General features: G+C 48.9%; 3 protein-coding genes across 3 annotated transcripts; all 3 read right to left on the reverse strand.

Moving 5' to 3' along the window:
• LOC120642721 (acyl-acyl carrier protein thioesterase ATL3, chloroplastic-like) lies at positions 1 to 3,087 on the reverse strand. The gene is made up of 5 exons (XM_039919290.1): positions 2,769 to 3,087; positions 1,298 to 1,401; positions 1,010 to 1,119; positions 779 to 874; positions 1 to 565 (listed from the first exon to the last, which is right to left on the reverse strand). The coding sequence occupies exons 1-5, from the start codon at positions 2,966 to 2,968 to the stop codon at positions 407 to 409; spliced, it is 669 nt and encodes a 222-aa protein (XP_039775224.1). The 5' UTR covers positions 2,969 to 3,087; the 3' UTR covers positions 1 to 406.
• A 1,468-nt stretch (positions 3,088 to 4,555) lies between these two features.
• Positions 4,556 to 6,949, reverse strand: LOC120642720 (probable pectinesterase 68). The gene is made up of 4 exons (XM_039919289.1): positions 6,459 to 6,949; positions 6,134 to 6,323; positions 5,202 to 5,647; positions 4,556 to 5,093 (listed from the first exon to the last, which is right to left on the reverse strand). The coding sequence occupies exons 1-4, from the start codon at positions 6,716 to 6,718 to the stop codon at positions 4,940 to 4,942; spliced, it is 1,050 nt and encodes a 349-aa protein (XP_039775223.1). The 5' UTR covers positions 6,719 to 6,949; the 3' UTR covers positions 4,556 to 4,939.
• Positions 6,950 to 10,954: 4,005 nt separating this feature from the next.
• On the reverse strand, positions 10,955 to 15,719 carry LOC120642722 (putative glucuronosyltransferase PGSIP8). Its single transcript, XM_039919291.1, has 5 exons — positions 15,034 to 15,719; positions 13,074 to 13,329; positions 12,536 to 12,737; positions 12,304 to 12,451; positions 10,955 to 11,866 (listed from the first exon to the last, which is right to left on the reverse strand). Exons 1-5 carry the CDS (start codon positions 15,306 to 15,308, stop codon positions 11,329 to 11,331), a joined length of 1,419 nt encoding a protein of 472 aa, XP_039775225.1. The 5' UTR covers positions 15,309 to 15,719; the 3' UTR covers positions 10,955 to 11,328.
• Positions 15,720 to 16,055: the final 336 nt, after the last annotated feature.

Consider the following 16,055-nt stretch of genomic DNA (forward strand, 5'->3'; position numbering starts at 1 on the left):
TATGGAAATACTGCATCCACCAGTATCAAACAAACTTTATTTACTAAAAATATCCATTGCAGTCCCCCAAATCAAATGCATCAGACAACAATTACACACAAAGTTATAGTGCACATGGACTGTAGCTCTTCTTTTACTACGAGCCTCTGCTAATGTGCTGAAGAGCTGTAACTTGGATACAATTCTGGAGATGCACCAGTAGAACTGTAATATTTTTCTTCAGACAAAATGACTGAATCTTTGCCTCCACGATTAGCTGCAACTGCTATTGCGATTATTAACGCAATTGCTGAAACCCCCAAACTCTTCTGTCCTTGTATGAAAAGACTGCAGCTTGGATAACAAGTCTGGAGATAGGATGGTACTCTATTTCTCAGACAAACGGCCGTTGTCTTTGCCTCCAAAATTAGCTGCAACTGTTTTTGCGATTGTCTGCATCGTCACTTGAACCTTCGCTGTCCTTTGATAAGTAGAGCTGCAGCTTGGACAATAGTTCAGGAGGTATGCGGGAAGGACGGTAGTCTTTGTTCAGACAAACAGCTGTTGCCTTTGCCTCCAGAATTTGCTGCAAAGAGAAACAGGATGTGGAAATTTTAATATATGCATCTTTCTCTGTGTAGAATGGTTTGTGTAAAATAGCAAAGTGCATGTGGTAACTGGTGACACAATCCCACATTTCCACCCAGATTGCGGCTACGTAGTAACATTTTTGCAGTAGTGCTTGAAATGCAGAGTTCCTAATTCTTCTGTTCTGAATATGTAACTGTGTTCTACATACCTCACCATTAGGCAGCTTCTCAATGATGTGCTCAAATATCATCCGTACACCTTTGATGCTCGCAAGCCTCACCTTAACAACAAACTTGTCACCAGTCTGGTAGTCCAAAGAAGGCAAGGGGGCATCATAATTAAGATAAACAGCCATGAAGTGATATGCATATGGTTTCCATTTCACAGAATTCCATCAAATTCTTGAATTTTGGTTTTCTGCACAGGATGGGAAAGTTACCCTCAAAGGAGCGAAGTACTTGAGGTGCAGCTCAGAGAGGGCCAATGACTCACCGCTGCGCGCCACTGCATCTGCACTGATGCCTACACTCTCAAGCAGCTCGTGGCGACCTGCTCAATTTCAAGTCATAGAACTAGATTCATAAGAAAAAAAAAGACCATGATAACAGGATACAGGACGTGAATTTTTTAGGTGTTATCTAAATCATGTGTACACTGACTAATAGTATTAGCACAAGCTACCAGTTCATTTTGACTTCTGAGTTTGTGCTACGGACATGAAACTCACCATGTTGGCAGTAGCTAGCATAGACTGCATTATTAACAACACCGTACTGGTCAAGTTCATAGTCGCGCACCTTCATCTTCACTTGGTAGAATTCATGCTCCAGCCTGAAAATCACAAGAATTAACAACAGTTTTGCATCCATGTGCATTTGAGGTTCACTTTGAACTAACACTATGGACTTGTTTGGTTGGAGTCCTGAGCCAGGCAACTGCTACCAGGCAGCAATCTGGACCTCAGGCTATGAAAATCGACGGCCTGAGGATACTGCCTGGTCCAAGCAGCAAATCCAAGGCTAAAACCAAACAAGCCCTTATATCTTTCTGCAAATGAAATACCAACCAAAATTCCAGATTATGAACGTTACTGAAGGAATCATTTAGTTCCAGCTAAATTATTATACTACAGCATAGGCAAAATTATACTACAAGAATTAACGTTACTGTCAAAGGTTCCAGCTGAAGATGACACAGAATGGCAAAGATCACTTAGTTCCGGAATGAGTTAGCTCACGCTTATGAGAAATTTTACGGTGCTTGGAGATTTTAGGAGCCGTTGAGAGGCTCACATCCAATGGTTAGAAAGAAGGAGGAACCTATTACGAAGAACTAAAGATGTGGACCAGAACCTATTATTATGTGGGCCAGGAACCACTCATGAAAATAATGATAGGGACATTTTAGTATTTTTCCTATTATTAGCTTGGCTGTGTTGTTCGCTGACGTATTGGCAGCCAATTTAGTGGCCGATCTTGGTCCTGATGCCTGGCGCAGGGTGCACCGGCGCAGGGTGCACCGGCAAGCCCCTATGCGATGGGCGTATGGCCGGCGAGCCCCTAAGCAGACCGAGGCCTAGGACACCGAGACCCTACGCGATGAGGTCCTGGCCAGCGAGCCCTACGCGTACAGAGGCCTAGGTCATGACTCGTGACAGTCTGAGAAGAGACCCTGGCCGGAGCTTCAAGGAGATGGCCAGTCAGACCGTGCTCAGGCCGCCGCCGCTAGGGAAGAGCCGTACATGGATGGCCGCTGGTCGAGTGAGGGCAGCGAGCAGGCCGCCGCCGCCGGGCAAAAGCCGCACGCAGACCGCCGATTGGGAAAAACTGGTTATTGGAGGGATGAACAAGACGTATTTGTGCTGAGAGCAAATTGACCAAATTGTCCTTAATTAAATAAAACACTGTCAGTTAAAATCAACGCTCCAGGAAATTTAGGTGGGGAGGAACCACCGGTTCCTGCCAAGCACCGTAACAAACCTCCACGCTTATACTACAGCATCGGCAAAATTAGTGGATCCCCTTCCCAAATATCTACAGAATTCACCACGGCAGGGTGCCCACAACTTCACTATTCCTACTTCGATCCCGTGGACAGAGTAAATTATTTGAACTCGATTTGGCAAAATCTATTTCGTGTCAGAGGAATAAGAAACTACGGCAATGGAAAATTCTATCAAGTACGAGAGCTTCATATACCTCAAGCCGGCGGCGGGGCTGGCGGATTGGGCGGAGACGGCGAGGGGACGGTACGCGCGCCGCCCGGCCGCGGCGAGCGGCGCCCGGCGAAGCGCCGCGGCCCGGTGGACGGGTGGATAGCTCGGGCTGGCTGCTCCGGCGTGGATCTTCGGGGGCGCGGGACGGGCGGCGGCCACGAGGTGCGCGAACGGCTGCGGCATTGCGGCGGGCGGGCGGGCGGGCGAGGACGTGGGCTGGTGCGGCGCGGCCGCTTGCCAGCTTGCCCAAGGTACTAGTACTAGCTGTAGCTGGAGGCAGCCAACCTGCCACCCAATCGACCAACTCTATTCATTGTGATCTGTCCCCTTCTCCGCGGAAACCCCCACGACGCGCCGGCACTCCCGAGACAGCGCCGCCGCTAACCGTCGCCTCCTCCTCCTCCCGACCGACCGGGCTCTCTTCCGCGAGGTCCTCCCATGGTCCCGGAAACACATACCAGGTTAGAGTTTTTGATGATTTGTGGTTGTGTGGTTGCTGATTGAAGGGGTGTTTAGATCATATAAAAATTTGAACGAAATTTACTGTGGTAATTTTCAACCAAAGATTAGAAGGACTAAACATCATTTAATTATAAAAATAATTACACGGATGAATGAAAAATCACGAGACAATCTATTAAGTCTAATTAATACGTCATTAGCATTGATCCGTCATTAGAGGTGTTTACCGTAGCACGATATTGTCTAATTATAGTCTAATTAGACTTAAACGATTCGTCTCGCAATTACAACTAGGGGTTATGGAATGAGTTTTGTCAGTTATTTACATTTAATATTCCTAATTAGTGGTCAAATAGTTCTAGAAAAAAAATTAATGGTCAAATATTCGAAGTTACTGTAGCACTGAAAAAATATGGAGATCTAAACACACCCTGAATCCTGCTTTAGATGGTACGGTGGTACACTTTGATGAGATCGGATCCAATTTCTACCCAAATGAATCTTTTTGGGAATATTTGTTGCAATATAAGTAATGATTTTTATTCAAATAATTATCTAAATGATGATTTAGAGAGTAAATTTTAGAAAAACTATCGGAGACGCAAATCAACGGCCAGGGATTAATACACAGGAACGGTTGCCTCTACTTGCTATTTGCATCGTATCCTCGGGCAAAGCACATTAGCTAAGGTTTCATCGGATTGCTACACGGCTTAACGGAAATAATGGAACACCCCTCCAAACAGATCGGATTGCGCTAGAGCTATTCCTAGACCTAGCGATAGAGACGAGCTAGAGCGTTAATACGAATCATCAATTGAAGCAAAGGGTTTGCCCCCAGGACTAGTACGCTAACAAGCTCCTCCTACGCCAATACTTGCTTAAAAAAATTCTCTAGGGTGCACTCGGGACAAGGCAGAAGCCGAAATCACAAACTTTGGATTCATGATTTTATTTAGATTGGCCCACTTCCTCACTTTCCTACCGAACAAAAAGTTAAGGATAAGGCAGCGATGGACAACCCATTCCATTCTTTATATCGTATACAATACAAATGTGCTTGGTTTGGATTCAGAATTTGTTGGCAAAGTCAAAAGCGTTAGGTTCAGAATTAGAATACCCATACCCATACATATTATCAACCTTTGAGTCGGTTCCAGGATTTTGAACCTGCAATAAGACTCAAGACTTCCCTGGGCTGATGTTGCTCTGCGGGTTTCCTGGGAAGGACCAAGCAGGGTGCATACTGTGAGATGGTCAGAGGCTCAAAGCATCGTGGTGTATCACTCCTTTTACAGTATTCAAGCAGAGTGAAACAGTTTTTGTGGTGTCATTTACAGGCCAACAGCGAACTCACTGCTCACTGTATATATAGTTACATTAGTAAACATGGCAAAGTTTTGGTAACTCTACAAGTCTTGTACTGAACGTGCTTCACTTTGGAATCGACAAATACGAATCGGTCTATATATATTTTGCTGGATCTATCGCTATATATATGAAGTAGCTTGCAAAAAAAATGGGGTTCTATAAATAGCTTTTCTCTCTATATATATGAAGTAGCTTGCAAAAAAAAATGGTGGTGTACAATATATATTCTGTGTTTGTGCTGTACGAATGAATAAATCTGGTTTGTTGTATCAGACAGACAGATCTGTGGCGGCTCTTGCCGAGGAAGGGGCGGGCGTCTGTTCAGACGTCAGGCGTGAGCCAGTGGTATCCGTTGACGAAGCTCTTGCCGAGGAAGGGGCGGGCGGCGAAGTAGTCGAGCTCCCGCGCCCACGGCACGCCGTGCACGGCGTCGACGCCGGGCCCCCAGTTCCTGTACATCCCGAAGAACGCCGTCCTGCGCGCCGCCGTCAAGAGGCAGCAACCGCCGTACAGGTTAGCCGACCGGCCAGGGAACTGATGAGCAGAGATCGAGCTAGCTGATCTGAACTTGGTTTGGGCTTACATGCTCTTGTTGCTGGTGTGGTCCCAGTCGTCCCATCCGCCGGGCGCGATGACGCTGTCGAAGTAGGTGTAGGCGTAGACGATGCGCGAATACTGGCCCATGGCGCGGCCGACGTAGAGCCTGCCGGTGCCGGTGACCCGGCAGTTGACGAAGGCGAAGCCGGTGCGCTCGCAGGGGTCGCGCCGGCCGTGCGCCGCCACCGAGCCGTAGCGCTCCGCCGTGGAGCGCAGCTCGCAGTCCTTGTAGAGGGAGCGGGCGTCGCCGAAGACGAAGTCGATGGAGCCCTCGATGTAGCAGTCGCGGAAGTAGTGCCGGCCGGCGTCGTCGCACAGCGTGTCCTGCGCGCCGTGGAACCCGCACCCGAAGAAGAAGGCCTTGTCGCCGGAGATGCGGAACGCCACCGCCTGGCCCCCCTGCGTGCCGGGCATTGGTGCCGGAGCTGTGTTCTGCCATGACAAAAACGAAGAACGCAACACGGACCCAGTTAGTGGCATGCATGTAACTAGCTAGTTAACAGGAAGGAATAATCTACCAACGCAAAATTGTGTTGGTCTCGCCCAGGCAGATTATTATTGCAGCCGATCGAAGCTGAAGCCATCCTCTCATGACCTGCGTGCAGCCTGCTCCAAGCAGAACTCCAGCAAATACAAGAACTCTAACATCTTGTGGTGAAAACACACGAATTCAATATTTCGAAAGGAACAAAAGAGGCATGATAGCAAGGGTTCACGGAGACGGCAGCGTTTGCAAGGTCAGACTTGTGACTGATCTGAAGCGTTGTCACTTTGCCTGCTCCTGCACCGTGCTGCCCCTGCGAGGCTGCATGATATGATGCACCAGGCCACGTATCCCTGTGCGTCTTGTGACCTCGCGTACGACGGCGACGCTCTCATCATTCATGGACCACCGGGCAAACCGAACGGGGCGCTCACCTTGAAGCTGATGTTCTTAGCGGTGAAATAGTAAGAGAGGACGGTTACGGAGGCGGTGTTGTAGGTGCGGAGCGGCTGCCCGTCGGGGCCGCGGTCGCTGGCCCGGTCGTGCCACTCCACCACCGTCACGCCACGCCCGGCGCCCTGGAACGTGATGTACGGCTTCGAGGCCGGCACCAGCACCTTCTCCCTGCGCGCGCGTTCATGCAATGGTCGATCGAGCGAGCTTGTTATTAAGCCAGTCATGCTAGCACGAAGAAGAATTGAAGGAGCTAAACAGCTGCTGCAGATAGCTAAACAGTCATCTCTGGCTTATATTAATTACCTGTAGGTGCCGGCGTTGATCTGCATGATGACGCGCACGGTGTTGTTCACCGGCACGGAGTCGACGGCCTGCTGGATGGAGGTGAAGTCGCCGGCGCCGCCGGCGTCCACGACCACCTTCCGCACGCCCACCGGGTGCTTGTACCCGTGCCCAGCGTGCCTCGGGTACTCGCACCTGGCCGCCGCCGCCTGGCTCGCGGACGGCGGCAGGATGCTCGCGAGCGTGGCCAGTAACAACACCAGCGAGACTACGCGAGCCATTGCTTGCTGCTGCGCCTTCGCTCTCGCGAATCTTTAAAGATCGACGAACTAAATATAATGCTGGTTCGTGTTGACAATAATCTCCGTGCGAGAGTGACAAGGTGGTCTCTCGTTTAGCTTGTGTTTGACACTCTAGCTAGCAGTCTATATATGTTTCTTGCTCTCACCCTCTTATTTCTCTCTTCACATGCAGAACATATGGTGAGAGCAGAGCGAGGTGCTACACGGGCGAGAGGGCGCGGCCGGAATATATAGAGGTGACTAGGTGAGGGAGAGGCAGGCGAGGAGCCAACGGAAACAATGGAGGCGAAGGACGGGAACGCTCCACATGCTAGCTACCTTGCAGCCGCCGGTAGGTGTTTTTTTGGAAGAACTTGTCTTGGTCGGATGCCAACGGTCATGCTTTCTCCAAGTTTCACCTGCTAGCTAGAGGTTAATTAACTAGCTAATGGTACTAGTATGCACTTGAGATATAGGAGGGGTAATTAATTAAGATTGACAGTAGTTGTCTTACTAGTGTCCGGCAGCATTTACAGGGCCGAAGATTTTCCAGCCATTCACACATCGCCGTCGCACCTTAGCTTTTGTTGCATACTCGGGTCTAATCGTCATTGTGTTTGTCACAACTCACTACACAGTCACCTTCATCCAGTGGCACGAGCTTCCGAGAGCCTTGCATTTTTTACTGGTGTACTGCCCTGAACATGTGTTGGTCGGTACATTCTTGCACGTCACGACGACTTAGACTATCAGTCTATCGGTCACTTCAGTACGTAAACTTAGCGAGAGCAACAAGCCAAGCCAAGCCCATACCGTATACAACATATAGATCGTGCAGTACGTGCATCAGATCAGATATAGAACGTGTGCGTGTGTGACGTATCAACTTTACCAAATCCCTAGGCGGCGATGGTCCTCATCGACGGTGGGCGCGGGGCCCCGCCGGAAATAAAGGGTAGATCGATCAGATGATGGAATATGCAATGGATTATGACGCAGCCATGCAGCTGGGCAAAGAGACAGCGAGGCCAAGGCGGGGCACGCCGCCGCGTGCCGCGGGCGGAACAAAGCGACTGCGGCGTGCCGCCGATTTAGGTCGTCACGGCAGCAGGAGCCCGATCGAGAAATGCCACCGCAAGGCACGAGATGGAACCGTACGGACACACCCCCTGCCGCCTTCGCACATACCGGCCGCAGGCTCGCGGCCACGGGATACTACAAGAGCTCTGCTTGGAACCGGGCTGATCAGAGTAATAAACTAATTAATCTGCGAAAGAACCTTAAACAACAGCAATGATCCAAGGGTTAACGTACGCGCGCGCGTGCCGGCCGGCCGCCGTGGCCATGCACGCCGCCGCTGCGCGCACATGCGGGCACGCGAGGGCCGCACGCCAGAACCAAAAAAAAAGGCCTCTTGCACTGCTCGCATTGGGAGCCGCGCGCGGGCGCGGGCGCGGCCGCGGCGTGCCGGCCGGCATCGGCAATTCGGCATGGCGACGGTGTGCGCCCCGCCGCCCCACGGCCCCCACGCCCCGCAAATAGCGAAGTCCAGGCACTTTCCGAGCGTCTACCTATCATTATCTTTGTAGCAGTCGTTGAAGCCGGGGGTGGCAGTATAAAAGGATATCCTTTTCATCGTTCATCCTTGTTCTCTTCTGGATTTACGGCTTCCTAATCACGTCCGGTATATACTACCTGATTTGTCTGCTGATGATCTGATTGATGATAAGGACCACAGATGCATGGTGCTGTGCCAAGAAAGAAAGCGGCCGGTACCTGCAGGCTGCACTGTGCCTTGCCTTTCTCATTTTCTGGGTTGGATCCACATCCATGCATGCATGCAACCCTGCTTTTTTTTACACAACGCCATTTCAGTCTTTCAGTGCGCGCGCGCGTGAGAGAGAAAGTAAACTTTGGCTCGGTGAACTCTATTAGAAATATAGACAATTTCGGACATATTTTAATTCCAAAATTAAATATGTAATTAAACATTATTTTCATGACTATAGTGAGTGAATACAAAAATTAAATATGTAATTAAATATGTAATTCCAAAAAGCATGTGCAAGTGTTAAAGATTAACACAAAAATAAACAGAATGAAATACTTGAGTTTCAGACTGTACCTCAAGGCGGGACCAGTGCTAGAAGCACCGGTTGCGCCGTCACCAGCTAGCTGGAATAGACATGCTATTCGACTGGCCTTGCTTTATGTAGCCGAACGACGTCGATGCAGGACGATATTAGCAGTGCAGTCCCACGAACAGCCACCAGGAAGTAGATAAAGTAGTCGTTCAGACCACCAGGAAGTAGACGAAGTAGTCGTTCAGAAGCCTTGCAAGCAGTCACGTCGATACGCTTCCCAAATCTTCAGCGAGCAGCGGTTTCGGAGGCCTGCTCTCGCCCGTACTGTACGCGCAGTGCTAGCGATGGAGATGCAAAAAGCAACAGAGAAGGAAGAAGTAGTCGTTCAGACCACCAGGAAGTAGACGAAGTAGTCGTTCAGAAGCCTTGCAAGCAGTCGCGTCGAGACGCTTCCCAAATCTACCTGAGTGAGCTTAAGTTGTGTGAGAACGAGAGGAGAGGGGGCTGGTTTATATAGATTCAACGAACATGGATGCTCGCACGAGCTTTGATGAGTTTAACGTTTTAGTGTCTCAGAATTATTGCATTCAACAACAAAAACGTTCTCATCTCAGCACATCTCGTCGCACCGCACCGTCCTGCCGCGCCCACGGCCTCGGCGAGGCGAGCGAGCACGTATCTTCTCTTACCGGCTTCTCAAGGGGTGTACTCAAGGTCCACTATTTAAGTCAGTTGAGATCCTCCTCAAATATCAATACGGAATTAAGCACTTGATTCCCTAGCATTTATTAGTGGATTTTTAATTCTTAAATTATTGTAAATAAATGGGCTAAGACCATAAATTCCAACAAATTCATCTGTAGCCTACTATGTTTCCGAAGCTGCTGCATGACTGGCTGTCTGCATCTACTAGCAGTCGTGCGTTAATTACCACCGCTGAAGGCAGCTGCGTGCGTTGCTCCAGACTTGTACGCGGCAGCTCTGTCAGCTGCGTTCCAAGAATAGCTAACGTTACACAAGCAGCAGCAGATGCAGACATGCAGCCGAGCAGGAGGGCGCGGAAATGGCCGGAAATCCTCGCAAGAGGACGCGCGACCCCGTACCGCTTCTCGACGACTGCATGTCTGGGCCGCGTAAGGGTGGGTGGGGAGTGACCACCGGTGCACCGCAGCTAGAGCAGGGCAGGGCCGGGCGGCACGCACCTGCACCGCGCGCGCGGCAGCTACTAGGCAAGAGCAACGGTCACTTGCCGGCCGGCCGCGGCAGGCGCGCGCCGGTGTGCGAACGGGCGCCGCCGCGCCGTGGCCTACTACAGTGACGCGACGGGCTTCTCGCGTGCGGGGTTTTTTTTTGTACGGTAGCGGAGCGTCGCGTTGCGTCACCAGGGGGTCCTAGCCGAGAGGTTTTTAAACGTTGGGGAGTGTCGGGGGTGGCGATCCGGGCCCCCGCGCCGGGGGCGAGAATGACACATCGGACCAGAGAGAATCGGAGCTCCCCGATGCAGACAAAGTCCTAAGAGGGGAGGGGCCACATCCACATGACACCGCTGCTGGCCTCACTTTTGGTCGATGATGATGCACTACTACTCCTGTTTCCAGCAAATGCCATTTGAAAATGCTATAACCCTTATTAGTTGTACAAATCACGTCCTATCTTCTCAGATAAGGTACACTGAAAAGTGCAAGAACCACATGCAATGCAGTGTTGAAGTTGCTAGCTGCTGTGCGCAACATCGTGATGATAGAGCTGATTAGCTGAACGTAAACATGGTGCGCTGTTGGAGGAATGGGATCGAAGTAGCTCAGAAGAGATTTGTCACAAGCTTTCAAAAAAACAAGAGATTTGTCACATCTAACGTTCTTGTCAAGATGAAGCTAAGCAACCAGCTCAGGTGATCGGATGCTGTGCAGCCAATCAGCCACAGTACATGCAAAAGCTTTGCTTGTAGTTTGCAGCGTCGCCATCCCGTGAACCAGTCAGACAGATACTATTCGACTACCAGACACCACACCTTATCTTGGTAAATGGAAGGTTCACCCATGCAGCAGCATGTCGTCGTTTGAACTCACAATTCCCAAAAGAAAGAAAAAAAAGATATATCCAGCACACCACAGTAAATAAAAAAACGAGTAGGTTTTCCAACATCGCAGTCTGAACTTTGAACCCTTCTCTTGATTGGTAATGGTTATGGAACTGATCATATCAATTACAGCAAAGCCAAAAATTGTGTTGGCTTTTCAGAGGAACAGTAAGTCAAATAACAAAAAATTGTCCCTCGGTCATTTCCTCTGCAGTTCCTCTACCCCTCCTTCCCCCCTTGTATATCACCTATATGTCTAAGATAACAATAACGGGTTCCAGAGGTTTCCAGGTGGTTCCAAAGGTACAACAACTCTAGCTCCCACATCCTGCAGTTTTACTTGTACAACTAAATTGGCCATCAGAATTGCCAACGTCAATGGAGATTAGCTGTTCAAACTGAACCACAACTGAAGTGATCAATCATATGTATCTGCACTTCCCACCTCAGTACAGCTTCGTGAACTCGGCGTTCTGGTTAGGTTCTCCAAGCCTGAATGCGTCCCTCTCAACCAGAACCTGTAAGGAGCTCATTGTCTTGACCAAAGATGCCCAGACCAAGGGTGCGCAGCAGAATGCGTACGCAAACACCACCAAGGCCCTGACGACACCATTTAGATACCAAGGGAAAGACATCACAAAGAGAGCACCGACGATCCCAAACCATGTCGTGAGGACAGAGAACGGGTGGAGGAGGAAGATGTTGATCACAATGGAAGAAAGCGAGAAAGAACCCAGCAGGTACAGAGGCCATCCAAGCAGCGGATGCACAGTTCTTGGGATGATGAAGAAGGGTATGGTGTATGCTGCGAGTATGGACCATGCCACCACTACTCTGAGCAGGGAGAGCAAGAACATAGTGCTTTTCTCCATTCTTCTGTTGTAGCACATCTTGGACAAGCTAGGCCGTGCCAGTCGGGTAACTGCTATGACTCCAATGTACAATACAGCCTGGATTAATACCACTGGTATCTCCGACGAGTACCTGTTTTGCAGCACATTAACATGTCATCAAAAACTGAAAAAAAACATATTTTCAGTGCTACAGAAGGTAAAAAATAGTATCCTCAACCAGCATGACCCCCCTACTTAATGCAGTAATATAATATTTTATCCTTAATTATGGCAATCCCCTACTTTGTGGAACTTTATATTAACAAAGATAATAAAGAACACGACAATTGCTTTGACTTATGCAACGTTATCCTAAAGATAAAGGGCATGATAGTGCTTTTTTTTCCATTCATCTTTATTCTAAAGATTTCTTCACGACATGTCACCAACCACATCGGGATATAATAACATGGATGATACCATCATCCATCATGACATCCTTATCTGGTTCTGTAGGATGGGCTAAGTTATTTGAGCATGCCATAGAAATAAGAAGTACAAAAAGGAAAAGCTAAAGAAACCACTCACCCTAGGTTTTCACGACGTTGTTCATGCCAAGAGAGCCCCAAAGGTAAAACTGGCCAAGACCACCAATACCATGGTTTAAACCATGGAGCACTTGGAAACGTAATCACACTGTTTGGCCCACATGGAATACTCCAACGAAGCTTCAGATCTGAAAGTAATCTGTTAGTATTTGAAGTATGAACCAACAAAATGGATGAGAGTGTGGAATAATCATACTGTTACTGTTACTCACAATAGTATGATGCATCCATCTGGTAGCCCAGAGGGAGGCGATAAGTACCCTCAAGTTTGGTACCATTAGCTGGCGGATGGAACATTGGCTGATCAAGCAAATCTGGGAAATAACTAGCAAGGAAGCCTTGGTCTGCACCATCTGGGTTTTCGCGTCCAACAGCTAGCTCGTGTAGCATGTTCTTAAAAACATCCATTGAAGGCTGGAAACAAAATAAAATTGAAAAAAAGATGATGCAGAGGACATCAAGTTCACAGGTAAAAGAAAAACACCAGATTTCTGAGAAATGCTAATAAGTATTCAGGCAAACTAAACTGCAACAAACTCCTGAAGTACTGAACCATCTGAAAAAAATCAATGCTATCAATTATCAAACAGCTAGATTTCCACTACGAAGTAATGAACATCAAAGAATGCCACTGGATGTGATGTAGGATTGTTTATAACCACTCCAAAGACAGAAATAACCTTTTTTTGGTTTGCAAGAATTCAAAAGTTTTGCAGAAAAACAAAATGCCTGCAAAATCAGTAGCCCTACCTTTAGTACAAAGAGGCCTGTATGGAAGATACATGGATTGATGAAGACAGCACAAAACCGACCGCACTGAAATAACTCATCAGTATTCTGGAGGAAAATGTTGTCGGAATCAAGCATAACAACTCGCTCATATGAAACTAAGCTCCATGCATACAGCTTGTTTAAAGTCAATTTGAATCGCATGTTGAAATTTTCTTGTTTCTCATAAGGATTCTTCAAATTCTCCACAGAGACCACCTTCACACCATCATCTTTCCTAAAGAAACAGTTTCAATGCATATATTACTAACAGAGGGAAACATGATGTAAACAAACAAAAATACACTTTACTGAAATGAACAGGTCCAATTTTGCAGAAAGAAGACATACTTTAGAGCATCTGAAATATATTTAGCATCTGTAAATGTGTGTTCAATGCTTCAAAATATATGTAAATTGTAGCAACATCCAACAAAAAGCACTCATCGGAAAGAAAAGGGGCTGCTTCATTCATGGTTTCAAAGAACAGTGCCACAGGATAAATTGGTATCAACAATCATATCTTCAACTTCAGAGACATTCTGTGGTCTTTTACCTATTCTTTTGTTTCACTCTGTACAAGCACTACTGCACTACTTCCATTTCACGATTAGTTCCACTTTTTTAACGTCAACGACAACATATAGAAATGCTACAGTGCTATGTCTTGATGCCCTCAAGGGCAACAACCTCAACCAGAACCATATGTTTAAATCTAATAAGGTATAGCAGAACAATTAAATGTTCATTCATTAAAGTTCAGAATTTATAAAATTCTCAATATAGCAAGAAATCCAAGATTTAATATTCTAAGAAACAGGGAGGAACCGTTGGACCACTAAGATACAAAGAAACCAGACAAGTTCCAAAAAACAAGCATCGGCTGAAGCTACACTTGAGAATCAACGACAGCCATATAACACAGACAAATCAGCTCCAGACGACATCCACATGTGGCCATTTGGACAATACAGCATTTTACATGTTAGTCCACCAACTGAAATATTGTTATAGGCACATGCAGTCCCAATCAGCTAGGTAGTGAGCAGAATGTAAGGTAGTGGAAATTACCAGGTCAAATCTCACAACTGCTCACCTAATATTTTAGACAGGCCAAGTCAGTAGTCCAGCGCAACTATCCTTTTATATAATAAAGCAGATGCAATCAGTGCAATTTGCAGAACAGGAATAAGAATTCGCAGCTGAAATCTCCTAAGCTGTCAACAAATATCTCACAACCTGTACGCGGTGCTCCCCTCAACAAACTTCATGGCCTTAGTACTAATTAGTAAGTCAACGTGAAAGGGAGCTACACACCCAAAAGACCGTTAAATTAAAGAGACCATTCCTAAGATGCACACAGCCATCTGGCCCTTTCACACAAGTACGGGACGGAACAGTAATAAGGTTCGGCGCGTCAGAGAAGTTGAGTTTTGTTTTTGTTTTTGTTTTTTTTTTGAAAACGAAGTTCAGTTAAGTACGCGGAAGACAGTGAAGCATGGCGTGATCCAGGAAGATAAAGGAATCACCTAAAATACAGGGAACACCACGAATAAAATCAAAATTGAACGGAACAAGGAAGGAGGCAATATTGATCTATCGAAACAAGCATCAATAGGCATTGAATAGCAACGAAGGTACTGAGCAAACCAACCAAAAGGACCAAAGTTCGGCGCGGGTTCGTGAATTTGACCAAGCAGAGCATGAAAATAGCCGCGAGTTTTGCTCCAACGAACTAAACAGGAATAAAGTCAACCCCTGAGCGCTTCAAAAAAGCATCCCAAGCTGATCGGAAGCAGCAACGTTTGCATCAGACAACAGCAGGGGCATCCGTTCCGGAATGGGCAGCAATCGGAGCAAGCGCCACCCGCGGAGCCGAGCGGCGTGGACGACACAGAGAGCGAGGCGAGAGGAGGAGGAGGAGGAGGTCGGGGGAACTTACAGCGCCTGGACCCAGCGCGGCGGGACGTCGAGGGACGCGATCACGACGCGGTCGGCGGTGGCGCTTAGCCGGCCCAGGGACCGCATCATGACGCGCGTGGCGACGTAGAACTCGTAGTCCCGGGGCGTGCCCATGTACATCATCGCCGCGTACGCGTGCCGCCTCGGCGCCGCCGCCCCCGCCACCGCGCCGACCTCCCCCTCCGCCGCCGCCGCCGCCGCCCACGCCGCCGCCGCCGCCACGAGCCACCAGCACAGCCCTACGGACCACCCCATCCCCGCCGGGGGCTGAATGAATCCCACACCACCACCTCCTGCCGCTTCCCAGCAGCGCCCTTCCCTCAGATCTGGCTACGAGCGTGGACCGCCGGGCCCTCGCCGCGCATCCGCGGGCGCGGCCGGTGCACGGGCGTCGCCTCGGCGGAGCAGAGCCGGAGGGGTCTCCCTCTCGCCCAGTCGCCGGCGACGTGCCTCGGGAGCCGCGGGATTTGTTTTTTTTTCCTCTGTATTTCTCGCTCTGCTTTTGATCTGTTTGGCTCGTTTCAACGGGAATGGGAAAGGCGGAGTGCCGGAGTGAAACTGTGAAAGTGGAGGGAGGAGGCAGTAGAAGAGACGCGAGACGACCGGCCGGGGGGAGGCGCCGCGCTTCTTCGATCAGAAGACGCGCGCGACCGTGACCACAGCTGAGCTTGAGCTGCTAGTGCTCAGGACGGAGCGCACCTGCCTGACTGTATAGTTACGCGGCGTGGACTTGGTTCCGCTAATAATTGTTTTTTTTTTGAATCGTTCCGCTAATAATTGTGGGTCACGTGTAGCGCCAGTTGGATTTGTGTAATCACGGTGGCACTGCCACTAATGGTTGGGCGGCTGGGCCGGGCCTGTCACATCGAATGCACAGCCAGCCCAGTTATACAACCCTCGGGACGAAGCGAACTGAATGGCCCAGCTACTCAGGGCGATCCACCACGATGGGCTGAGAAATTGAGGTCCGTAACTCCATGGGCCCGGACCAGTTGTGGATAG

The sequence above is a fragment of the Panicum virgatum genome, chromosome 7K (genome assembly GCF_016808335.1).
Source record: "Panicum virgatum strain AP13 chromosome 7K, P.virgatum_v5, whole genome shotgun sequence".
In the NCBI taxonomy this organism is placed as follows: Eukaryota; Viridiplantae; Streptophyta; class Magnoliopsida; order Poales; family Poaceae; genus Panicum; species Panicum virgatum.